Source organism: Canis aureus, chromosome 23 (assembly GCF_053574225.1).
Source record: "Canis aureus isolate CA01 chromosome 23, VMU_Caureus_v.1.0, whole genome shotgun sequence".
NCBI lineage: Eukaryota > Metazoa > Chordata > Mammalia > Carnivora > Canidae > Canis > Canis aureus.
Window position 1 is genome coordinate 45,292,012 of NC_135633.1, and position 25,398 is coordinate 45,317,409.

At 41.5% G+C, this 25,398-nt stretch overlaps 1 protein-coding gene across 2 annotated transcripts in view; it reads left to right on the forward strand.

Annotated features, from left to right (window-relative positions):
- The first annotated feature begins 868 nt into the window (after window positions 1–868).
- Window positions 869–25,398, forward strand: part of PIWIL4 (piwi like RNA-mediated gene silencing 4) — a 53,734-nt gene continuing 29,204 nt past the window's right edge. Inside the window, exons 1-10 of one of the 2 annotated variants that reach the window (XM_077867476.1) lie at window positions 869–983; window positions 1,987–2,080; window positions 4,469–4,550; window positions 7,995–8,073; window positions 11,107–11,238; window positions 13,498–13,712; window positions 18,494–18,615; window positions 19,879–19,959; window positions 21,438–21,635; window positions 23,529–23,640. In XM_077867476.1, the coding sequence (XP_077723602.1) occupies window positions 11,181–11,238; window positions 13,498–13,712; window positions 18,494–18,615; window positions 19,879–19,959; window positions 21,438–21,635; window positions 23,529–23,640 (786 nt within the window). In that variant the 5' untranslated portion in view covers window positions 869–983; window positions 1,987–2,080; window positions 4,469–4,550; window positions 7,995–8,073; window positions 11,107–11,180. Of the gene's footprint in view, window positions 984–1,986; window positions 2,081–4,468; window positions 4,551–6,649; window positions 6,791–7,994; window positions 8,074–11,106; window positions 11,239–13,497; window positions 13,713–18,493; window positions 18,616–19,878; window positions 19,960–21,437; window positions 21,636–23,528; window positions 23,641–25,398 lie in introns of those variants that run through there. The other variant, XM_077867475.1, reaches the window with a different exon arrangement.

Genomic DNA, 25,398 nt, shown 5'->3' on the forward strand with positions numbered 1-25,398 from the left:
CAAGGAGAAATCTGGTGGCAACAGTTAGGCCAATTAATGAAGTTAAGGAGTCACCAAGTGGCCTGGGCCCCTTGTTCAACTCCTCGCTGGAGACCCAAAGCCTCATTCAGAAGTCCCATAGACTGTAGTCCAAAAACTCACTGGTGATACCGTGACTCAGGCTATGATTAGTTCTGAGAGCACGTAAAAATGTAAGGGTCAATAAGATTATGAAAACTAGAATGCTGAATCAGATTTTGATTAGCTTATTGCTGCTCTTAGGAGGAAACCAGTGTTTTCACCATTAAGTATGATGTTTGCTAGATTTTCATAAATGCTCTTAATCAGATTGAGAAGATTTCCATGTATTGCTAGTTTGCTGAGTGCTTTTTGTTATAAAGGAGTGTCAGATTTTTTTTTTTAAGATTTTATTTATTTATTTACAGATTGAGAGAAACCATAAGCAGGCAGAGGGAGAGGGAGAAGTAGGCTTACCACCAAGCAGGGAGCTGGATGACTTGAGACTCAGTCCCAGGACCCTGGGATTGTGACCTGAGCCAAAGGCAGAGGCTTTTGACCACCCAGTTGCCCGGGATGTCAGATTTTAATAAATGCTATTTTTTCCATCTGTTGAGGTAGACATGGGTTTTTCTTTTTTATTAATATGGTGTATTACATTAATTGATTTTGAGGGGATGTTAAACCAACTTTACATTCCTGGAATAAATTCTACTTAGTCATGTGTATATTTCTTTTCATATGTTGCTGGATGTAATTTGCTATATTTTGTTGAAGATTTATTCCTTTTTTTTTTAAGATTTTATTTACTCATGAGACACACACAGAGAGAAGCAGAGACACAGGCAGAGGGAGAAGCAGGCTCCTCACGGAGAGCCTGATGCAGGACTCAGTCCCCAGACCCCGGGATCACACCCTGAGCTGAAGGCAGATGCTCAACTGCAGAGCCACCCAGGCGTTCTTTGTTGAGGATTTCTGTGTCTATGGTCAGATATTGGCTTTTCCATACTTGTGATCTTTGTCTGGTTTTCGTGTCTGATTAATGCTAACCTCATAGAATGAGTTGGGCAATGTTCCTTCCTCTTCTTTATGGAAGTGTTTGTAAATAATCATTATTAATTCTTCTTTAAATATTTGGTAGAATTTACCAGTGAAACCATTTGGTTCTAGGTTTTTGGGGGGAGAAGGGGAGGGTAGCTTTTGATTACTGATTGATTCAATCTTTTAAATTTTACAGATATATTCATATTGCCTATTTCTCCTTGAATCAGCTTTAGTGCTTCATCTTTCTATGAATTTGTCTATTTTATCTAAGTGATCTAATTTCTTTGCATATAATTGTTCATAGTACTCTTTTATAAGTCTCTTTATTTCTGTATGGTCAGTCATAACGTCCTCTTTTATTACTGATTCTTTCTTTTTCTTTCCTTCCCTTTTCTTTCTTTCTTTTTTCTTTTTCTTTTCTTTTCTTTTCTTTCTTTTTTCTTTTCTTTTTTTTGTGTGTGTGAGTCTAGGTGAAGATTTGTTAGTTTTGTTGCTCTTTCAAAGGACTGAATTTGATTTAGTTAATTTCAGGTATTGCTTGTATATTATCTTTATTTCCTCTCTAATCTTTACTTTTTCCTTCTTTCTGCTTACTTGAGGTGTAGTTTCTTCTATTTATTTCTTTGACATAAGGTGGAAGTTTAGGTAATTGTTTTGAGACGCTTCTTTTTTTTAATGTATACATAACAATTATAAATTTCCTTCTCACAACAGCTTTAATAACATCCCATAAATTTTGACATGTTGTGTTTTCATTTTCATTAATCTCAAAGTATTTTCTATTTCCTTTTGGTATCTTCTTTGATCCCGATTATATAGAAGTGCATTGTTTAATTTCTGCACATTTGTGAGTTTCTAAAATTTCTTTCAATTATTGATAAATTTCTAATTCAGCGCCACTTTCTAATTCATATTTTGTATTATTCTATCTTTTTAAATTTATAGAGGTCTGTGGCCTAGCAGTGGTTTATCCTGAAGAATGTTCCATATGCATTTGAGAAGAATGTATATTCTTGGATGAAGTGTTCTGTAAATGTCTGTAAGTTTATTCTGTTGGTTCATAGCATTGTTCAAGTCTTCTCTTTTGTTATTGTTGATCTTCTGCATAGTTGTCTTATCCATTATTGAAAGTGATATACTGAAGTCTCCAACCATCATTATTGTACTGTCTATTTCTCTATTTCTGTCAGTTTTGTTGTCATGTATTTGGTACTTGTTATTAGGTGTATATATGTTTATAATTGTTTTATTTTTCTGATGGATTAGCCCTTTTATCATTATAGAATATCCCTGTTATCTCTACACATATTTTTTAAAAAGTCTCCTTGGTCCACTCCAGCTTTCTTACAGTTGCTGTTTGCCTGGTATATATATCTCATCCTTTTAATTTTAATCTATTTTTAATTAAATCTCAAGTGTGTCTGCTATAGATAGCATAGTTGGATCTTGTCTTGTACGGTTTTCAGTCTAACAATCTGTACTTTGATTGACTTGTTTAATCCATCTACATTTAATGTGAATACTGATACAGTTGGATTTATGAAGCCGTTTTCTTTGTTTCTCATGTACTGTCCTTCCTCTTTTACTGACTCCTTTTCATTAAGTGGGTGTTTTTTGTTTTTTTTTAAGATTTTTTATTTACTTATACACAGAGAGAGGGAGAGAGAAGCAGAGACACAGGCAGAGAGAGAAGCAGGCTCCATGCAGGGAGCCCGACATGGGACTCCATCCCGGGACTCCAGGATCATGCCCTGGACCGAAGGCAGCACTACACCACTGAGGCACCCAGGGATCCCCAAATGGGTGTTTTCTACTCTAATTTTTAAGTTATTAAATGATTTTTCACTATGTTTCTGAGTTATTTTCTAAGTAGTTTTTTTGTTTTGTTTTGTTTTGTTTTAATTCATGAGAGACACAGAGAGAGAGACAGAGACACAGGCAGAGGGAGAAGCAGGCTCCATGCAGGGAGCCCGACATGGGACCCCATCCCGCATCTCCAGGATCACACCCTGGGCTGAAGGCGGCGCTAAGCGCTGAGCCACCTGGGCTGCCCTCTAAGTAGTTCTTTTGTCATTTTTCTGCAGGGCATTTGTAATTTTAAATTTTTTTCCTTTTATCATATATAATATATATTTATATTATGTATCTATATAAATTTTTTATTGTGGTGCTATTCTCTGTGTCTCATGACTTTAATACTGAATTTTTGTTAACTTTTTACTATGTATTCTTTCTACTGATTCTCATAGCTTTTTTTTCCCATTTGTACTTATTCATCTCTTGCTATAAGTTGCTCTTTTTTCTTATGAAATTATTTGTGTACATTCTTTAACACCTAGGTGAAATAGATTTCTCTAGAGATTTTTGTTTCTTTCTTCCAATTTTTGGGTCATCAAAAATCCAGGCCCACTATAAAATGAAATCATGGCTTGAGGTTATTTTGGGCCAAATGGTGAAGCAAATTTAGACTACAAATCACAGAAGGGTTATCTCATGATTGTAAATTCCCCCAAAGAGTTGTTTGCTCCTTTTACTGCTATCCCAAATGCAAATTTCCTTAGAAAACTCTTGTATTAGAGGATAGAGCAGATTTTGTTTTGTTTCACCCTTACTCTGGGGATGAATCTTGCTTTCTCAGATTTTCAGGGAGAAGATATCTCATATGCTTCCCACATGAGGCTCTAGTCATCATTTCCTGTCTCTTACAACTCATGAGCCTGAGAAAACGAAAGCTAAGATTTTTACAGATTTGGCAAATGTCCTAAGGATAAAACCAAATTATCTCTCTTGATTATTGTCCACATTTATATTTTTGGACTAAATGATTATTCTCTTGATTGTTGTACTATACTTTTAGATTTTTTTTTAATATCTTATCAATTGTTTTTAGTGGAAGAGGCAACTTAAAAATCTGGTCTACTATGTTACTGAACATGGAATCCCATTAACTATTTTTTCCACTCCTGCTCTTTGGCACCAGGACAGGTCCTGGAATAGAAGTCCACCTAAATTGGTGTTACTTTGTATCTTCTGTAAGCCAGTGCTGGTTTGTCAACTATTTGTTTTCAAGATATAGACAGGAATTGAAACTGAGTGTAAATGACTAAACCTCTACCTTATCTTGTCCCAGACTAGTAATTAGTCTAGTAACTAGTAACTAGTAAAAAAAGTAACTAGTAAAAAAAGATGAGAATTTTTATTATGTCAGTGGATCTTCATGGACCAGAGATTGAGTAGTACAGTCTCTAAATTAGGACGGTTTTTTAGACTTTGGCTGGGCCACATAAAAACTCATGAATGTTATGGATACTCTCCCCAGAAATATGTGCACATAAACAGAAATATAAAAGTTAATGTAAAATATCAGTGTATAGATAGATCCTCTGAAATCTTATAGATCTTGTTTTTTTTTTTTTTTTAATCCTAGGAACAAACAATGGCAAGGAGATGCTGAATAATCATTTCATCGTTCAACTTATTTGCCACTCCACTTATTTTTGAGTATAAACGTGAGTAGACAAAAGGGGGACCCCATAATAGACTATCAAAGGAATAAGTTGAAAGATGTCATTTATTAGTTACTCATTCATCCAACCAAACCCAAGTGTCTACAATGTACCAGATCAAGTTCAAGATCTCAGATCATTGCTCCAAAAATTAAAATTTACCATTCTTTTTTTTTTTTTTTTCTATCCTTTGCTCCAAGCTCCACCTGTACAATGTTCCCACATTAGAATTTCACACTTACAGAGTCTTGGTAGGAGGCAGACCCCATTCCCCTCTGTAAGAGAAGAAAACTCACTTTGCCAAACATTCCTGCAATCTGACAGAGCATGAGGTTCCAGCACTCAGGTGACCACATGCCAGCCTCTAACTCAGGACGTGGTGACTGGCTGGGACAGTGCAGAATGCATTTGGCACAGATGGTATGAATTGCAAAGTGTCATTCAGTTGCCAGGAGCAGCAGAGACAGCAATCTGCACCCCAAGATCCAGTGTCCTGCGTCACTGGAGTGAGTGTTGTGGACAATGGCATTTGTGCTCAGCTGCTCAGCAGCAGGGGCAGTGGTTTCTATGTGGGACCACACAGGGTGGGATTTTGGATTCTGTTCCTGGTTGTGTGGCTGCAAGTCTCTTCTATAGTGTTCCCTGAAATAAAACAAGGCATGTGTATGTATGTATACATGTAATAAATATAAATAAATATCTCTGTATCTATCTACCTATGTGTTTCAATTGGAACAATTTGGAATTGATTGTTCACACCAAGAAGTGAAAAGAAATTCATGTACGAGAATAGTCTCAGCCAGGATTCAGAGATTTTTTTTTTCAGCTTTATTGAGATATAGTTGACATATAACATTGTACAAGTTTAAGATGTACAACCTATTGATTTGATACTTATATATTGCAAAATGATTACCAATCCAGTGTTAGCTCACACCTGCAAGTTACGTAATTACCATTTCTTTTTTTGTGGCGAGTACATTTAAGATCCACTCTCTTAGCAACTCAGATTTTAAGTTGAGCTGATAATTACTTCCTAAATCTTCTACCTGGCTCTCCTACACAATAGAGAAAACGTGCATGTCCCGTAGCATATGTCTTGACTTTTCCTTCCCAGGAAGAAAAAAAAAAAAAAAAATTTAAATGTGGACTTAAGTCCCTTCCCCACCCTGAGGGTTCTCTGATCACTGACTTTAATGGTTCCTGATCTGGTTGAGTGCCAAAATTGCTTGTGGCTTTTTGTTGTTGTTGTTGTTTTTTAAGATTTTGTTTATTTATTTGAGAGAGCGAGAGAGCACAAGCAGGGGGAGCGGCAGAGAGTGAGGGAGAAGCAGGCTCCCTACTGAGCAGGGAGCTCAGGGCAGGGCTTGATCCCAGGCCCCCCAGATCAAGACCTGAGCTGAAGGCGGGTGGTTAACCTGCTGAGCCACCCAGGGGCCTCATGCTTGTGAGTTCATTACAAAATACTCAGGTCTCTTCCCAAATCTGCTGTCTTAGAACGTTGGGAACAGAGCTCAGGGATCACTTACTCATCAAGCCCTCCGTGTGAGGGGGATCCCTGGTGGCGCAGCGGTTTCGCGCCTGCCTTCAGCCCAGGGCGCGATCCTGGGGTCCCGGGATCGAGTCCCGCGTCGGGCTCCCTGCATGGAGCCTGCTTCTCCCTCCTCCTGTGTCTCTGCCTCTCTCTCTCTCTCTCTCTCTATCATAAATAAATAAAAATAAATCTTAAAAAAAAAAAAAAGCCCTCCGTGTGAGGCTGATGCACAGCCCCGTGGCACCTGGTCTCCGTTCTTCCTCCTAAATGTGTGATCCGAAGACCAGCAGCAGCAGCACGAAGCTCCTGATAAGCCGGCAGCGGATGGGAACAGACAATTCGCAGAGCGCAAGGCCCTGCGGCCGTCGGGCATGGGGCGGGCGCCCGGGCCCTCCAGCTACGCCACCTTCGCACCGAAGACGGGCGGGAGCCAGAGGCGGAGGACGCCGAAGGGGCGGAGCTCGGGGGAGCCTGGGCCCCGCCCCGGTCACGTGCCGCCGGCCGCCGCGGGGTGGGGGCGGGTCGGGGGCGGGTCGGGGGCGGTGCGCGCCCCCCCGCCGCGCGGACCCAGGGTCTGGGGGCGCCGACACCCGCGCCGCCTCTGCCGTGGCCCGCGGGGAACATGAGCGGCCGCGCCCGCGCCAGGGCGAGAGGCAGGGCCCCGGGCCCCGGCGCCACGGAGGTGGGGCGCCCCTCGGCCGCGCCCTCGGTGTGTAGGACTCACGTCTCCGTCTGCCCCCGCCGTCCTCGCCGGTCCTCCCGCTCCACTCCGGGGCTCTCCCCGTGGGGGCTTCTCCGAGCGCGGGGAGGCGGGGGCGTCGCTCCGGCCCGGGGCAGGTCTCCTGCTCAGGACCCCTGTACCTTCAGTGGGACCGTCGCAGGGCACGTGGCTTAATGCGGTTTGTCGCACTGATTTATACAGGAAATAAGTAATCTCACACGCAGGTGGTTTCGATTCCCCTGCTATTTCTTTTGCCTTTTTTTTTTTTAAAGATTTTATTTATTTATTCATGAGAGACACAGAGAGAGAGAGAGGCCGAGACGCAGGCCGAGGGAGCCCGGCGTGGACTCGTGGACTCGGTCCGAGATCCCGGATCACACCCGAGCAGAAGGCGGACGCCGCTGAGCCGCCCCGGCGCTCCCCGCCGCTGTTTCTGGACCCACCACCGTGGGCAGGGCCCCTGGCTAGACTTAGGCAACTAGATTAAACTGGCTGGCCAATCTGCAGCGTTTGAGCGATGCTACTCCTACCTATCAGCGTTTGGAGCTTAGACCAAAAGTGCTCAAGTGAAGAGGCTGTTGTCATTGTGCCTTTAATTTCATGCCATGGTTTTCTCTTGACTTCATGCATTTTTTAGCAGGCCAATATAAACTACTTCCTGAACAAGAGCTAGATACTGTGAAAACAAAATATTAATGGTTCATTTGGCCTATTTTGTGAACTAATTTTTGGACTCATTTATTCAGGAGAGTTATTACCTGAGCTGGTGACCCAGGTCCTCTGCGCTCAATGCATTTTCTTGCTACAGATGTGTTCACACTGGAGGCCCCCGTCTGGAGGCGGTGGGAGTATGAAGTCTGTGTTCATGTGTACGGCTACTGCCTTCCTCTGAGCTCTCTGGATGTGAGACTCACAGCTCTACCTCTTTACGCCTCCAGGTGTAATAACTGTATCTGGTTCATGGTCAGCATTAAAGTTTGAGAAGGGGGAAAAACTATAGCAGGTCCATATCCTTTTTTTCTAGAATGGGCAATCTCTTCTCATCATCTCTTAAAGCATTTTGTCTGTTAACATTGTTAGCTCATGGTAATCTGATGACTTAGGACATGACACAGTTTTTATTTTGTATTATCCTTTTGGGTTATGATTTAACATCTTAAATCTGACCAAGGTGTTTTTCTCCCCCTTTTAGCCTACATCTGTTGATACTGGTGACAAGGAAGCATCCTCTTCCAGTGGCTTCGTGGGAACAAGCAGGGTTTCCCAGCAACGTAAGTGCAAGTCGGTCTGCTCCATTCACTTCTGTCCTATCTGAACGGTGCAGGAGTGACTGCTAAGCTTCACAGCAGCTGCTTTATAGCAACAGAGTCACTTCTAGAGCATCCCATATACCTTTTCTCAGAGGATCACCTGTGTTTGTTGTTTCTTTGGGATTCCCAAACACAGTCTGCCACTGAATTTCCTGCTACTGCCTGGCAGTTGGGCTACAGGCAATAGGATTACAGTCTTCTGATTTTTTCTGTTCACTGAATAATTTTGAAAAATATTAAAAAATTCTTTATGACATAGGAGTGTCAATGCCACTGCCCTGCAGGGATGGTAGGAACCTGGTACACACCAGCTCCCACTGCTCTCTTCTTTTTCCCCACCCATGGCAGACATCACCTTCTGGTGGTAGCTCTTTTCACTGCAAGTCCACATTTGGACTCAGGATATTTATCAACATGCTACTGCAAGTAGCTGCTATCATGGTGTGGGTTGGCATGCCCCGTACCCTAGTTTGCTAGGCTGCCATGACAAAGTATCATAGACTAGGTGGCGTAAACAATAGAAATGTGGTGTTTCATGAAGCCTCCTGAAGGCTGGAGGTCCAAGATCAAGGTGTCAAGAGTTGGTTTCTTCTGAGGCCTCTCTCCATGGCTTGTAGATCACTGCCTTCTTTCCGTGTCTTCCCATGGTCTTCCCTCCGTACTTGTGACGTCATCTCTTCTTATAAGGACACAGTCATATTGGATTAGGGGCTCATGCAAATGACATCATTTTAGCTTAGTTACCTTATTAAAGATCTCATCTCCAAGTAGTTATATTCTGAGATATCAGGGGTTAGATCTTCAATGTAGAGTTTACCCCATAACCACTGCTGAAACCTGTTAGGCATCTCCCTTGCGCTATGATGTTAAATGATTGATTGCTAATAAACATATAACCTCTAAGCACTTAGGTTCTCCCAGACTCTCTGGATCATCACTTTCTCCACCATCAACTGCTTGGCTCTTATTCTCCACTGGGGTTCTTTTAGCTCTACTCAAGTACCCTCTGTGATCTGAGCTCACAGGAGTATATGTGGTCCTTCAGAAGACCTGTTCTTAGGGGCCATGCATCAGGTCCAGCACTACTGCTACCATTCAAATCCTGTTCCAGCTTCTCTTAGGACTTTTTTTCTACGTCTGCTGCACATTCTTATAACTAGTAATGGTTGGGGATTGATTTTTTTTTTAATTATAGTAAAATATACATAATGTAAAATTTACCATCTTAACCATTTTCAATTGTACACTCTACTGGCATTAAGGACATTCACATTGTTGTTCAACCATCACTACCATCATGTCTAGGACTTTTTTTGTCTTACAAAACTGAAACCCTATACTCACTAGACAGTAACTCCCCATTTCCTCTTCCCTCTAACCCTTGGCAGTTACCATCTTTTTTAAACATTTTTTTTTCTTTTTTAAAGATTTTATTTGAGAGAGAGCCAGTGAGAGAGAGAGAGAGAGAGCATGCACGCACACAAGCAGGGGGAAAGGGCAGAAGGAGAGGAAGAAGCAGATTCCCTGCTGATCGGGGAGCCCAACCTGGGGCCTGACACAGGGCTCTATCCCAGGACCAAGAGATCATGACCTGAGTTAAAAGCAGACCCTTAGCCAACTGAGCCACCCAGGCACCCCTCGGAACTACCATCTTATGGAAGATTGATTTTTTAGAAACTACCTAACATCTTTTGAAACCAAGAGCAGTGAATGATATGGATAATCTAGTAAGAATAATTTTTAAACATTTAAAAAATTAAATGTGATTTTCCTGGAAGACTCAGACTCCACATAAAGGGTATGAGCAGCAGTTTTGAACAAGTGATGGTGTCATTTGAGGGAATTGCAGTGGTTGTTTCAAAAGACAGAGGTCAAGTCAGAGTCCTAGAGATTGGTCATACGATTACTCGTAATAATATTACTACTACACTTGCTTCGCAGTAATATTCTTTACTTTTATTTATTTATTTTCACATTATCTTCGAAGTGCCAAAGTTGTATCCAGAAATCCAACATCTCTATGCTTGTTTAAGCAGAAAATGTTCATTTGGAAATATATTTTAATTTCATATTTGCCAGAACCTAACAATAAATAACATGCCCCAAGGTGAAATGCTATCTTTCATTGTCAAAGAAATGATCTAGTAAAAAACTGATAGCAGTGTTTTGGGTGTTTTTCTTCTTTTTTTTTTTTTAATTTTTATTTATGATAGTCACAGAGAGAAAGAGAGGCAGAGACACAGGCAGAGGGAGAAGCAGGCTCCATGCACCAGGAGCCCAATGTGGGACTCGATCCAGGGTCTCCAGGATCACACCCTGGGCCAAAGGCAGGCACTAAACCGCTGCAGCACCCAGGGATCCCTGTTTTTCTTCTTATGATTGAGAGAGGTAAGAGGTTCAGCCCCAATCTGTGAAGAAGTTGATGTGGACAGTCTTAGTTTGTGAGTCTTTAGGGTGTTATGCCAGAGCTGATAGAGGGAGAACTACCCTCCATAAATGAGTGTGGAGTGGGGCTTTTTCTCCTTAGCCAAGAGGAGAATCAGACTAGACCTAAATAGTATGAGGTTTAATTAACTCATGGTTTGTTATTTCTAACAAAACATACGGTGCTTCCTTTACAATTTTCAGTTGTTAGGCTGAAGACTTCTGTATAGTCACGATTGTTTTCAGCATTGGGGGCCAGTTTTAATTAAACCCACAAAAATCTGAGCTTTGGGAGCACCTGGGTGGCTTAGTGGTTGAGCATCTGCCTCCAGCTCAGGTCGTGATCCTGGGGTCCCGGGATGGAGTCCCACCCACATCAGGCTCTCTGCAGGGAGAGCTTCCCACTCTGTCTATGTTTCTGCCTCTCTGTGTGTTTCTCATGGATAAATAATAAATCTTTTTTTTTTTTAAATCTGAGCCTTGGTTTTAGATGCAGTTTTGATATAGTAGTTGTAAACAGTATCACTAGAATGAAATATGAGATATTATGGGATTCTCTTCGTATTTTAGGTGAAGATGGTATATCTTCTGGTGATGCTGGATGTACTTTCATTGAAAGAGGTGGGAAAATCAGACGAGACGTCATGGATCTGGGTATCTGTACCAGAGAGAAATTGGCCCATGTGAGAGATTGCAAAAGAGGTACCTCATTTTCATATTACTTACTTTTTTAGTGTTGACAAATCGTGCTTAAGGAATTCTAATTTCTAGATCTAAAATAAACAAGTTTATTTATTGACTTAAAAGATATTTATTGAGCATCTGTTATGTTCAGGGCACTATCTAGACACCAGTTGTTTTAGCCTTAACTCTCTCTTTTATTAGTAGAAATAATATTTCCCCCAGACATTTCACTTGTTGAAAAGATTTTCTCCTTATCCTTGGGGGTAGGGGTTAAAAGAGATGCTCTGTCTCTTTTCTAACACTTTTCCTATATGGGAAATAATAATGTCTCTGGACTTAAGCTATAAAAAGGAAGATGTAATCTGTTTTTGGAATTTTTAACATGGTTTCCCGAGTCACCCCTGAAATTGCACCCAGAATTACGGGCATATGCATTTTCATTAGATTCTTGAAAGGCTTTGTGACACCCTCCCAAAAGTCAAGAAAGACTCCCTGATGCAGATCAGTTTTCTTCAAACTTTTTACAACACTGCAAAACAAACAAAAACCAAACCAAACAAACAAACAAAAAAACCCAGATGCGTTGTTATCTACCATACACGCATTAACAAAAAATTGAAATAAAGTTTCATGGAACAGTGCTTGCCCTTACTATGTGCCAGGCTCTCTGGTCCATTCTGTTTCATTCTAGTCATTTCATAAAACATGATGGGTCGTCTCATATATTTTCATATCTTCCGCACTAATAGGTCATGATTACAGTTTACAAACACTGGTGTAGATGATTTCCAAGGGTCTTGCCAGCTCTGACATTCTAGGTTGACTCCTCTTTATCCATGAATATGAGCAGCTGAAATGTGTTGCCATTTCCCAGTATACAGGAGAACAAAAGAAAGCTTTCCTTGAATTAAAATAGCACAGGAATTCCTTAGTCCTAACAGATGTCTACCACACGTAGGAGCAGAGGAAGTACTGACACATACGATGCTCTTTTTCTTTTGACCACCTTGGAGGATCATGTTTCCACTTCCTCCATGAAAGGAAGCAAAATAGTGCCCATTTAATAGAATTCCTTTTTATAAGACAAACACTGGATGATTCCCTACAAGAGGAAGTCAGAAGTAGCTCCTTTGTGCTCTCCTAGATTCTGTCCTGGAGGGAGCTTATGCCATCTTGAGGACTGAATAACTATATTAAGGCCATCTCTGAATTTGTCTGACTTTGAAGAGGTGAATAAAAAATTCTGTAGAGGATGGAGTTTCTGGAAGCATACAGGGCCTCCCTATTATCTGTAGAACACAGAAGCCCAGAGACTTTGTGTTTTCATACATGAAAGGCATATAATTTCTTTCTCTCTCCCTGTTCTCCTGTCAATCTCTGAGGGCTTTCCTTGTTCCCTGATTGAACTTTTCAGAATTTTCAGATGTATGGTTAACTTTAGATTATTTGGATTTCCAAGGGGCTGGGGGCTGGTGCTCATAGTAAGAACTGGACAGGGTTTTTGTAATCTAAGAGCAGCATAATTTCAGAGCAGCATGTGAAAATATTAATTGAGCCGATTTTTTTTAAATTTTAAGATTTTATTTATTTATTTGAGAGAGAATGAGCAAGCACAGGAGCAGGGGCAGAGTGAGAGGGAGAAGCAGGCTCCCCACTGAGCAGGCAGCCTGAAGCATGACTCAATCCCAGGATTCTGGGATCATGACTTGAGCTGAAGGTAGGTGCTTAACCAACTGAGCCACCCCGGTGCCACTCAGAACTGAAAGGCAGGCTCTGGAAAGAGTCCTATGGTAGTTGAATTCTGATGCTTCTCTTCTCCGAAGGACAAGAATGTCAGTGTCTTCTCTTATGTTCTTTTTATTATTATTATTATTATTATTATTATTATTCAGGAGAGACACAGGGACATAGGCAGAGGGAGAAGCAGGCTCCTCTCAGGGAGCCCAATGCAGGACTCCATCCCAGGACCCCAGTATCCCGCCCTGTGCTGAAGGCAGACGCTCAACCTCTGAGCTGCCCAGGCATCCCTTCTCTTATGTTCTTATGAGGCCTGCTTGACACATGATCCCTTTTTAATTCCTAAATGTATGTTTGTAGGACTCCATAAGGTTATCAGGCTATAGGTTATTAGAGCTTGTTTTGTGTCACTAAACAAGACTCCTTGCTTTACAGCAACAACTATGCATAGGCAAATAAAAATTTTAAATGATATGGTTAATATTAAAATGGGGTGATTTTATTTTGGTTAAAAAGTGTTTTTTTATTTGTCTTCTTCAGGTTCCAGTGGAGTGCCTGTGAAACTGGTCACAAATCTGTTTAGTTTAGATTTGCCCCAGAACTGGCAGCTATACCAATATCATGTGGCATATGTACCAGAATTAGAATCTAGAAGGCTAAGAATTGCTTTGCTGTATAGTCATGCAGAGTTTTCCAACAAAGCAAAAGCATTTGATGGCACCATCCTTTTTCTCTCACAAAAACTGGAAGACAAGGTACAGTATGGCTAATTTTTATACCTGCACACACATGCATATGCTTATACTCATCCATGTATATTTAAGAGGTTAGGTGATTGTCATAACAATTGGAATGAGTGTCTCACTCATGCCTGTACTCTTTCCTGTTCCCATGCCTGAGAGCAAAAAGACTTCCTAATTAAGACTTCATTAGTAATTGATTTCTTAATTAAAAAGCTGATGATGTGACATTTTAAAAATAAGAACTGTAATACAAACACTGCTTTTTTTTCAACTACTACTTTTTTTTAGGCAAAGTGTCCTTGAATTAGACATCTTTTTTAAACTTTTCTGAAAATAGGCAAGACTTTAAGAAGCACCATTTAGCCTAAGGCTTCAGAGCTTTAAATTTGCTCTACATTTTTTTTTTTTTTACTCCTGCACAGTAGCACCTGTCTGTCCAAATAACTTTATATCAATCTCTGATTCAAAACCTGTCACTTTAAAAAAAAACAAAACAAAACCTGTCACTTCTTTCATCATATTAAATACGAATTATTAATATCAATTTTAAGGATATTTTTTAATGGCATGATCATTGAATATGGCAGTGGCATGATTCATCTTCTTTTTATCCATGTTTTTGTATCTTCAACATTTTCAGTCCTAAAATAAAGATACTGTTATTGATGTTTTTATCATATGCTTTGTTCTAAGGCAGTATTAAAATTCCTACAGGGAAAAAAGAACCAGTTTCTTTATAAAAAATTAAAATAGAACGTTGAATTAAAACTTCATGCTTCTATCCCCAAGAAAGCTTAATCCTTTAGTTCAACATTTTGGACAGGGTGATACCAAGGCATAAATTTAAATTTCAAACTCCATATAAATCTCTGTGAATTTCCTCAAGAAATGAATTTCTGAGCACTCTTGGGACCTTTATCTTTTTATGAGAGCCTGAGATTTATCGGAGCTGCTTGAGTGATTAGTTTCTCTGGATATGGAATTTAAAAATTATACCATAGACTTAAATTTAGGGGCTTTGAAAATCTGGATCTGTAAATTTAGAATTTTAATTAATTCATCATGATTCCTTATTGATCCTTCAGTAGTGTCCTATGACCAAACATCGATAACATGCTAATATCGTGCCTCTCACACTTAAATGATACATTTCAGATGTATTGCTATCGTTAAAGGTCATCTTGTTTTTGTAGACAAATTTGCAGTAACAGTAAATTAAATATGTTAATATTATATACCCCCTTTGAGTGGTCCAGCTTACTTCAATTGTACCTAACCAAAATGGAGAAATTTTACTCTACAGATGTTCAGAATAAGTTAATATTACTTGTTTCTCATTCAAAATGAGCATGTAGTATGCACCTTAGAGATGTAATCTAATGAAGAGGCAGGTGAGTAAAGAGATTGTAAACACCTAGTGAGACAAATCAGTCCTGTTGACTTTATTTCCCAGGTGATACTAGGTTTTGACAAAAGAATATTGTCCTTATACTTCGTTGACATATGGCCTAGTGACAGTGAAATAGGAATAGTATAAAGAAATAGTGTCCTATCAAACGTGTTACTATGCTCATCTTTTTATTCTGGTCTTAATATTGACTCAGGCTTAATTCTGCATTCCCATCCATCCTCTACACACTTTGTAGGATACTTATTTTTGTTGAGAAAGCCTCTCCACTAATGCATTCATTGCACTCCTGCATAGTGCAGTTCACCCTGTCTGTGTATCTATGGCCACAACCTGCTCTCACTGGTCACATCTAGTTGCCACTCTTACACATTCATTCTGCACTTGTAAAGAGCCTAGTCTGTGACTGCCAGGGTGCTACCATCATAGAGGTAATAAGGACAGATAAAACAAGGTTCCTGGCAAAACATTTCAACGTTAGTACCAAAGTTATTTACAACTAAATATGGTGCAAGTTTCTTTATAAATAAATACAGTACAAGATTACATTTCTTGAGTAATCTGCCAGGCTCTTTGCGTGTATCTCACTTAATCCTCTCATCACCTCTGGAGACTTAGATGTCCACGGTCTTCATACAGAGTTTGATGAAAGGAAAGATCTTGCCTGGCAGGATACTTCAGTGTGAGCAATACTGGTCCTGTGGGTAGGGTTTGGGTCAATGAGGGGATGTTGGGGGTAAAGGAGATTCCTAGATGGGAGGATGGGAAGAAGCAAAGGCACAGTGATAGAAGGCGAAGGGCATATTTTAGAAACTTCTGATTATTCATATTTAGCCAGGAAAGAATGGAACTTGTGTCTCCAAAGGTAGGAAGAATCTTAAATGTCCTGCCAAGGAATAGGGACTGTCTTCCACAGGCCAGTGAAGCCTCGAGAGAGTGTTTCCATGAGAGTTGTGTTAGATTACAGTTACTCTGATCACATCCTGTTGAATGGTTGACAGGAGACAGTGAGAAGATTAATAAAGCGCCACTGGAATCATCTGGGCAGGATGTCAAAAGGGCTTGGACCAAGGAACAAAGTGCTATTTATTTAACCTTCCTGGGTGCATGTGCTATGGATAAGGATAAGATCAGTGAATTACCCCATTTAATCTTCACAACACTGCGACTGATCTGAGACTTGCTCCCATTTTAGAGGTGGGGAAAGTTCTTAAGGATTTGAAGTGGCTTGCTCTGTATCACATAAGCTGCAAGAGGCAGAGCGCCAGGATTTGTCCAATTCTCAGTCATATCCTCGTAGGCTCTGTAGTAAATAACTGGAACAGCTGAAATAGATTAAAGGTATTGATGGCGTAGGAGTGCTAAGACTTGCCGACCAAATGATTAGCTGACGGACTGAGAAATTAAAGTGCCCTCTGATGCTAGCAGCCAAGGCCAGGAGGTGTGTATGGGGGGGGATGGGCAACAGACACAAGAACCCAAGAGGAGTTGGCCCTTTGGTGAGGGAGGTGCAGGGAGGTGACTTGGCTTAGATGGCTCTTAGGAATGCAGTTCCTGGATGGCATTCTGAGGGGGGATCACCTGCTGCCACCTTCATGCCAACCCTTCAGCCCAATGTCCTTTGTTGTCTTAAGCCTTTGTCCTGAATACCTACAATAGTGTAAAAGCATCTCACCTCTTTTGCCTGCTAGACTTCTCCTGGGTGTTGATGAGCTTTTCCTACAGCTATCCAACTCTCCTATCTCACAATTTGAATAAGAAGTCACCTTGGTGAAATATTTCATCCCCTGTGGAAGGACCTGTTTCTTTTTCCATGCAATGAGCCATTCCTGCCCTACATTTTTAGTTCAACCTGAAAGTGACTAAAATTACACTTTACAGAAAGGAGGAATAAAATACATAAATAGTTACTAACGAACTGACCTCTTCTGATTCTTTACCATTTTGAAAAATTCTTGGTCATTGATTTTTTATTGTCTGATTGGATCACTCTTTTATCCCAAAAGCCTGTACCAAGTCCTATCTGGTCTAAGAAGCTTCAAATTTTGTTGGGCAGCTGGCATAGAAACCTATTCATGCATTCATTCTCTTGTTAGAACATTGTTCCAGGTTATAAGAAACATACGAATTTCTCTAGACCTTTCAAAAATTGATAAAAGCAGATTCCCTGTTTTAATGTCTACTGATTTCTCCCCACTTTCACCATGTTTACTTCCCCTCTCGCAAGTCTCCTTATCTTTCCTTCTTCCTTCTTCTCTCCTTTTCTGGTTTTACTTTAATTAAAAAAAATTTTTTTAAAGATTTTATTTATTCATGAGAGACAGAAAGAGAGAGGCAGAGACACAGGCAGAGAGAGAAGCAGCCTCCATGCAGGGAGCCTGATGTGGGACTCGATCCCGAGACTCCAGGATCATGCCCCGGGCCGAAGGCAGGCGCTAAACCACTGAGCCACCCAGGGTCCCCTCCTTTTCTGTTTTTTAAAAGATTTATCTATTTATTTGAGAGAAAGCAAGCCTGCCCTGCCTGTGAGTGGGGGAGGGGCAGAAGAAGAGGGAGAGAATCCTCAAGCAGCACCCCGCTGGGCACGGAGTCTGACCCAGGGCCCCATCCCAGGACCCTGGGATCTTGAACTGAGTTGAAATTGAAGAGTCAGATGCTTAACCAACAGAGCTAAACATCCTCTGCTTTTCTGTTGTTTTTTTTTTTTTTTTTAATTTTTATTTATGATAGTCACAACAGAGAGAGAGAGAGAGGCAGGGACACAGGCAGAGGGAGAAGCAGGCTCCATGCACCGGGAGCCCGACGTGGGATTCGATCCCGGGTCTCCAGGATCGCACCCTGGGCCAAAGGCAGGCGCCAAACCGCTGCGCCACCCAGGGATCCCCCTGCTTTTCTGTTTTATGAATAAACTTTTGAGAGGCTGTCCTCCAGAATCCATGAACCCAGGATGAGCTGGACAGTTCATTAATAGGCTTCTGGGTGTCTATGAACCCCCTGAAAATGGGCACGTCATTGTGGTATGTATGTATGTGAAGTTTTCTTGGGACAATGCCTATAACTTTGATCCGACTCTCAAAGCAATTTGTGACCTGTCCCCCGCACCTCAGCTAAAAAGGTCAAGAAACCCTTTCTTTTTGGATCAAGTCTCTGTACTCCAAGTCTGATTTTGATGTTCTGTTACAAAGTCAGAGAAGAGAGAGAGATGTTGCTTTTCTTGGATTAGCAAGACAGGAAAACCCTCTGAGTGTCGTGTGATTAGATCAGTACATACTAACACCTGCAGTTTTGTTTGGTGAATGCATATTAAATTGTGATGGCTGTATCATATCTAATTCTTCACATTTGAGGATAATCTAGAGTGCACATTAAGTACATCTCCTTCCAGGTCACAGAATTGTCAAGTGAAACTTCAAAAGGTGAGACTGTAAAGATGACCATCACTCTGATAATGGAGCTGCCAGCAAGTTCCCCCATATGCATCCAGGTCCTCAATATCATCTTCAAAAAGTGAGGTGCCTTCCCTGTTGTGTTAATTGGGGCAAGTGATGCCTTTCAGTACAAGGCCTGGGTATGACCACTGTCAACCATCCTGTGGGCCACGTGCCAGCTTTCACGTGGTTGTGCGGTGATGCAGTCCCACAGAGCCTCTCACTGGCTCCCGACTCATCATCCAGTGCTCTTTGGGTTGGGACAAAGAACTCAAGATTTGTAATGTCTCAGCAATAGCAAGAGTTGGGGGACGGGGGTTGGAGTTAGGTGAGGGGCCGGGTCTGTCTTTTCCTGCTCTTCTTTTTCTGTACCCTCTCCCACCATTCCACCCAGACTGAAAAATCAGGTATGTCCGGGTTAGTAAGCCGAAAGATTTGTTATTCTCCTGGCATCATCAGCTGTTCTCTGCTCTGGCCCCACTCTCCGTACCCCACCGCATGAACCCCTGGGTAGTAAGTAAGTAACTTCTGGTAAAAACCAGAAGTAAAGTTCTGGTTTTTACCAGAACCCCTGGTAAAAGTGGTGATCACACTTTTCAGAATCCTTCAGACTAACGTGGGGATCATTTGCCTCGGTGTCAGCTCAGGGGCTGTTGGGTAGAACTCCATAAAATACAGATTTCCTAGCTTCTCCGTGGACCTAGTAAAGAGAATTGAAGAGTGGTGCTTGTAATTCACATTTTTTAGCTCTCTTCCCAGGTGACAGGTGGGAATACAAAGGCTTGTAAACCTGTATTTTCCACACCACTGATGTGGACCAGCAAGATGATATGTTCAAAAACCTTTGACACCAACCCTTTGCTGATTAACAGCCTCTGGACAGGAGGAGGACAGAGGAGGTTGGGTTTGCTGGGTAGGGCATATACAAGGAATCTCCTCTCCCCCACAGATAAGTTCTTTAATTCCAGTCAGATGTCTTGCTAAGTAGCTTGAGATCATGTATTCGACATGATCAGATATGGAGGCTCAGTGACATTTGGTAGCCAAAATCATGCAGTTGTAACCTGTATTTCTTGACTTACAACACTTCCCCCATGCAATGGGCAGACTCAGAGCAGTGATGTGTGCAGTTCCAGAGGTGACCAGGGTTAGTTGCTGAAGAGGCAGCCAGGCTACGTGGGGAGCTTGAGTAGCCTCATTAGAAACAGCCTCCCCATGTCAATCTACAACTCCCCATATAGTTTTACGTATTTTTGTAATATGTTCAACATGGGTAAAAATTTAGAATTATACTGTTATTAACTGATGTTGATCAAAGATTTAAAAATATATTTATTTGTAGGATCTTTAAAAAGTTGGCCATGTACCAAATTGGACGGAACTTCTATAAGCCTTCTGAGCCCGTGGAAATTCCCCAGCACAAGTAGGTTTCTTTATATTTTCTGTTACCCTGAAATTATTATAATGTGAAGAACATAATTTATGATGCAATATTATACCCTTATGCCTCCTACGAGAGACTATGTTATGAAAAGTAATGGATTTTTTAAATTTTCAAGTTTTTTATAGAATGGTGAATGTCAGTGTGAAGCTAGCAGCCTGTTTTCTTATATTAGTGCTAGATCATTATCATAAATCCTAGAAGGAATTCTGAAACTGAGTTTTCTGTGTATGACGAGTAACAATGGAAGAATAAGCGGCATTATGTTATACCACAGAGTTGAAACTCTGTTTTCCTGCTGACAGGGAGTTAGCACAGCCATGATATTGGGTAAGTAAGGGCCAAACAAGTCAGCTAAACTAAACTGGGAAGAATTTCTACTCTAAACTGGGAAGTAGATGCTTCAGGAAAAGTGATCAGTGGTGTCAAAATGGGTTGTTTGTTCTCCATAATGCATGGTCAAGCCAAAGACAGAGAGGCAATTGGCACTCCAAAGACAGATATGTAAACAAAGGAAGGAGTGCATAAAAAGTAGAAAATCAGGGGGCAGGCTGTTTAGCCTCCTGCCAGGTAGGGGGGAAATGATGGGGTTTCCATATGTTAAGTCATTGGGTCACAGTGGTGCATATAAAGCATCCATCCATCCTTGTCACTAACCTCCTGACCTGGATGAGAAGTTCTTACAGGTCCAATGTTGTGCTGAGCTGGTTGACACCAGTGTGTATGCTCACCCTAAAGGCTAGCTTAGCATCACCGTGAATGAAGTCCACAAAATAAACTGAAATAATAAAAAGAAAAATTTGCCCTTTCTTTCATGTCCTCTCCATAAGTTTTTCTTATTCAAGACTTTAGTCCATGGTATTCCTAAATGTGGAAAGGGACTGTAGCCTCTGCTACAGTTTCCCTTGTGTGTTTGCACACAATATCATTTAGATTATGTCTTACTCTCAGGAAGTCTATACACTGTCTGAACCATCGAGTGTGTGCTTTTCTGAACCTGGAGGTTTTCATGCTGGGATAGATCACTCTATAAACCTGTCAATCCTACAGCTGTGACTCTCAACCAAGGGCAGTTTTGCCCTCCTCCAGGGCATGTGGCTTTTGGTTATCTCAGCTTGGAGACTGCTACTGGCATCTAGCAGGTAGAAGCCAGGAGTGTTGCCAAGCATCCTACCAGGCACAGGATAGCCCCTAACAAAAAATGATCTGGTCCAGAATGTCCGTAGTGCCAAGGTGGAGAAATGCTGCTCTGTGGGAATATATTTATCATAAATATATGTTTAAAGACACTCCAGCTAGAAATAAGTAATGTTTTAATCAGCAACTGGAAGAAATCAGAGTAAAGAAAAATTGTTTCATAAAATCTAGAAAATTGGAATGTAGAATCAGCACTTAACAATGATTATTATTTTATGATATGACATTCAAAATATTTACTATTAAATATTTATTTATTTTAGGTTGTCCCTTTGGCCTGGTTTTGCTATTTCTGTGTCACAGTTTGAAAGCAGGCTCCAGTTTACTGCTGATGTGAGTTATAAAGTACTCCGGAATGAGACGGTTCTAGAATTCATGACTGGTATCTGCCAGCAAACTGGCATGTCCTGCTTTGCCCAGATGTGTGAAAAACAGCTGCTTGGGCTTATTGTCCTTACAAGGTAAAGGCCTGCATTTAAAATACTTTTCCCAGGGACTCCTGAGTGGTTCAGCAGTTGAGCGTCTGCCTTTGGCTCAGGGTGTGATCACGGGTTCAGGATCGAGTCCCACATCAGGCAAGGAGCCTGCTCTCCCCCTGCCTATGTCTCTGCCTCTCTCTCCGTGTCTCTCATGAATGAATAAATAAAATCTTTAAAAAAAAAACAAAAACTTTTCCCTAGGGAATGAATTCTTCATGCTCTCTGGGACCAAGAATAGCATCAGAGTGTTGTCCTGAGCATGGTTCAGATCAGTTTACTCACCTGTTTAGTTTAGACCTGGCCCTTCTCAATTGACTGGGGTTCAGGCTTCCTAGAGAGGCATTGCGGAGGCAGGGGGGTGCGGAGAGGGGGTGCAGGAAGGGGGGAATACCCTCCACCATCTGACATGGTCCTGCATTATCTCTTGCTGCCCTACCCCCCATGCCCAATAGTCAGCTTCAGTGTTTCTGCCTGGATTTTCCACTTCAAATTTTGACTTTTCAATTTCTACTTCCATGAAGTCCAGCTCAAATCTTACTGCTTTTCTGAAGCCTTCACCTGTCCACTCAGTCAGAATTAACTCAGTTACCTCCCCTGTGCTGTTCCGGTAGCACATTGCTCATAGCCGCCTCTTTATAGACATTTTATTTCATTTTTTTACATCACAGGAGAGAATATTAGGTCCATGGCTCCTCTTATCTGTAAGAATATGAGGTCTTTAAGACTGAGACCTTCCAGTCCCTGGGTTTATCTAGGTACAATTTGCCTTCATTGCACATTGAACTGAATTAAACACAGATTACGTTACTTCCTGAGTACCAAAAAGCTCACCAGGTACTGCTGCTAGTCCACAGACAGTTCCTTGAGGGGACATGCTAGCCTTCTGCTATTCTGTTTTGAAATTTCCACTTAAAGTTGTTTCTCTGGGTTATACAGCAAGGAGGTGGGACTTGCAAATTCCGTACTACCCGAGATGAGAAGGTCACCCTCTGATCCTCCTGTCCTGATTGTCTTGAATTAGCTTATCGCGTTCTTCCAGAGTAACCTTGCAAAGCACCATGAGCCCAGGAGCAATATGACAAGGAGGTTTCTGTCCTGAGGCTGGGACTGCAAGGGAGGATATTGCAGGTCACACAGTGCTCAGGGGAAACAGAGCTTAGAATGATTTTACCCAGCCTACTTTGCTGTTTCACTAAGGGCCAGCCCAAGATGGATGGGAGATTATGTGGGGTACTCAGATTGCATGGCTGATCAGCCTTCTTTGGATGCTTGCTTACTTTTTTTTTTTTTTTAAAGATTTGTTTGAGAGAGAAAGTGAGAGAGCTGGGGAGGAGCAGAGGCACATGGAGAGAGAGAATCTCCAAGCCGACTTGACTCCCCAGTGAGTGCAGAGCCTGGGGTGGGGCTCTATCCCAGGCCCCTGAGATCATGACCTGAGCGATATCAGAGTTGGACATTTAACTGACTGAACCACACAGGCGCCCCTTCTTTGGGGTGCTTTTTATCAGAAAAACTATCTGGGAGCTCAAAAACTCTGAATGACACCAGAAGCTCATGGGAAAGTTTTGAGCAGTGCTTCAGGCTTTAAACATGTAAGAATAATTTACCTGAAGTTAGAGTGTCCCTCAGTGAGAAAAGATTATGGTCTAATGACTTTCTCACTGGTTTTGTTGGAATATGGAGGTTTTCCTGTGTACTGAATGTTCTTCTCAGATGAAAGCTGGTCATTTAAAAAAAAAAAAAGACTACTCTTGTATCACTGTTGTCATTGCTGAAATTCTAGAGTCTAATACTTTGAATTATAACTATAGTGAAATAGCCACTTTGTCTTGTATGATTTGGAAGAAGAGTTTAAAGATCCCTTGCATTTCCCAGATACAATAATAAAACCTATCGTATCGATGACATTGACTGGTCGGTGAAGCCCACGCACACCTTTCAGAAGCAGGATGGTACTGAGATCACCTACGTGGATTACTATAAACAGGTTGGACTTTTTTCCTTTACTCTCATCTCCCTACCTCTTAGCTTAGAGAGGTCTCTCTGTTCCTTTCCAAATCTAACGAGTCCCCCAAGTTGTCAGGCGGAGTCTGTTTCTGACATAATTCTTGGACTTGTCCCTTCTCCTCCCACCTTCCTGGGCTTGGTTCAGACCCTCATCCTGTCTCCTGTGGTCCTTCCTGTCGTCTGAGGCATTTCCCTTCCAAGCATGCTCGATATCGTCACTTCCCTGCTTAAAGTATTTCAGGGACGCTTTCTTTTTTTTTTTTTTTTTTTTTTTATTGGTGTTCAATTTACTAACATACAGAATAACACCCAGTGCCCGTCACCCATTCACTCCCACCCCCCGCCCTCCTCCCCTTCTACCACCCCTAGTTCGTTTCCCAGAGTTAGCAGTCTTTACGTTCTGTCTCCCTTTCTGATATTTCCCACACATTTCTTCTCCCTTCCCTTATTTTCCCTTTCACTATTATTTATATTCCCCAAATGAATGAGAACATATAATGTTTGTCCTTCTCCGACTGACTTACTTCACTCAGCATAATACCCTCCAGTTCCATCCACGTTGAAGCAAATGGTGGGTATTTGTCATTTCTAATAGCTGAGTAATATTCCATTGTATACATAAACCACATCTTCTTGATCCATTCATCTTTCGTTGGACACCGAGGCTCCTTCCACAGTTTGGCTATCGTGGCCATTGCTGCTAGAAACATCGGGGTGCAGGTGTCCTGGCGTTTCATTGCATTTGTATCTTTGGGGTAAATCCCCAACAGTGCAATTGCTGGGTCGTAGGGCAGGTATATTTTTAACTGTTTGAGGAACCTCCACACAGTTTTCCAGAGTGGCTGCACCAGTTCACATTCCCACCAACAGTGTAAGAGGGTTCCCTTTTCTCCGCATCCTCTCCAACATTTGTTGTTTCCTGCCTTGTTAATTTTCCCCATTCTCACTGGTGTGAGGTGGTATCTCATTGTAGTTTTGATTTGTATTTCCCTGATGGCAAGTGATGCAGAACATTTTCTCATATGCATGTTGGCCATGTCTATGTCTTCCTCTGTGAGATTTCTGTTCATGTCTTTTGCCCATTTCATGATTGGATTGTTTGTTTCTTTGGTGTTGAGTTTAATAAGTTCTTTATAGATCTTGGAAACTAGCCCTTTATCTGATATGTCATTTGCAAATATCTTCTCCCATTCTGTAGGTTGTCTTTGAGTTTTGTTGACTGTATCCTTTGCTGTGCAAAAGCTTCTTATCTTGATGAAGTCCCAATAGTTCATTTTTGCTTTTGTTTCTTTTGCCTTTGTGGATGTATCTTGCAAGAAGTTACTATGGCCGAGTTCAAAAAGGGTGTTGCCTGTGTTCTTCTCTAGGATTTTGATGGAATCTTGTCTCACATTTAGATCTTTCATCCATTTTGAGTTTATCTTTGTGTATGGTGAAAGAGAGTGGTCTAGTTTCATTCTTCTGCATGTGGATGTCCAATTTTCCCAGCACCATTTATTGAAGAGACTGTCTTTCTTCCAATGGATAGTCTTTCCTCCTTTATCGAATATTAGTTGCCCATAAAGTTCAGGGTCCACTTCTGGATTCTCTATTCTGTTCCACTGATCTATGTGTCTGTTTTTGTGCCAGTACCACACTGTCTTGATGACCACAGCTTTGTAGTACAACCTGAAATCTGGCATTGTGATGCCCCGCTTTCGAAGCCAAATCTGAGCTCCCTGAGCTCTTGGGCAGAGCC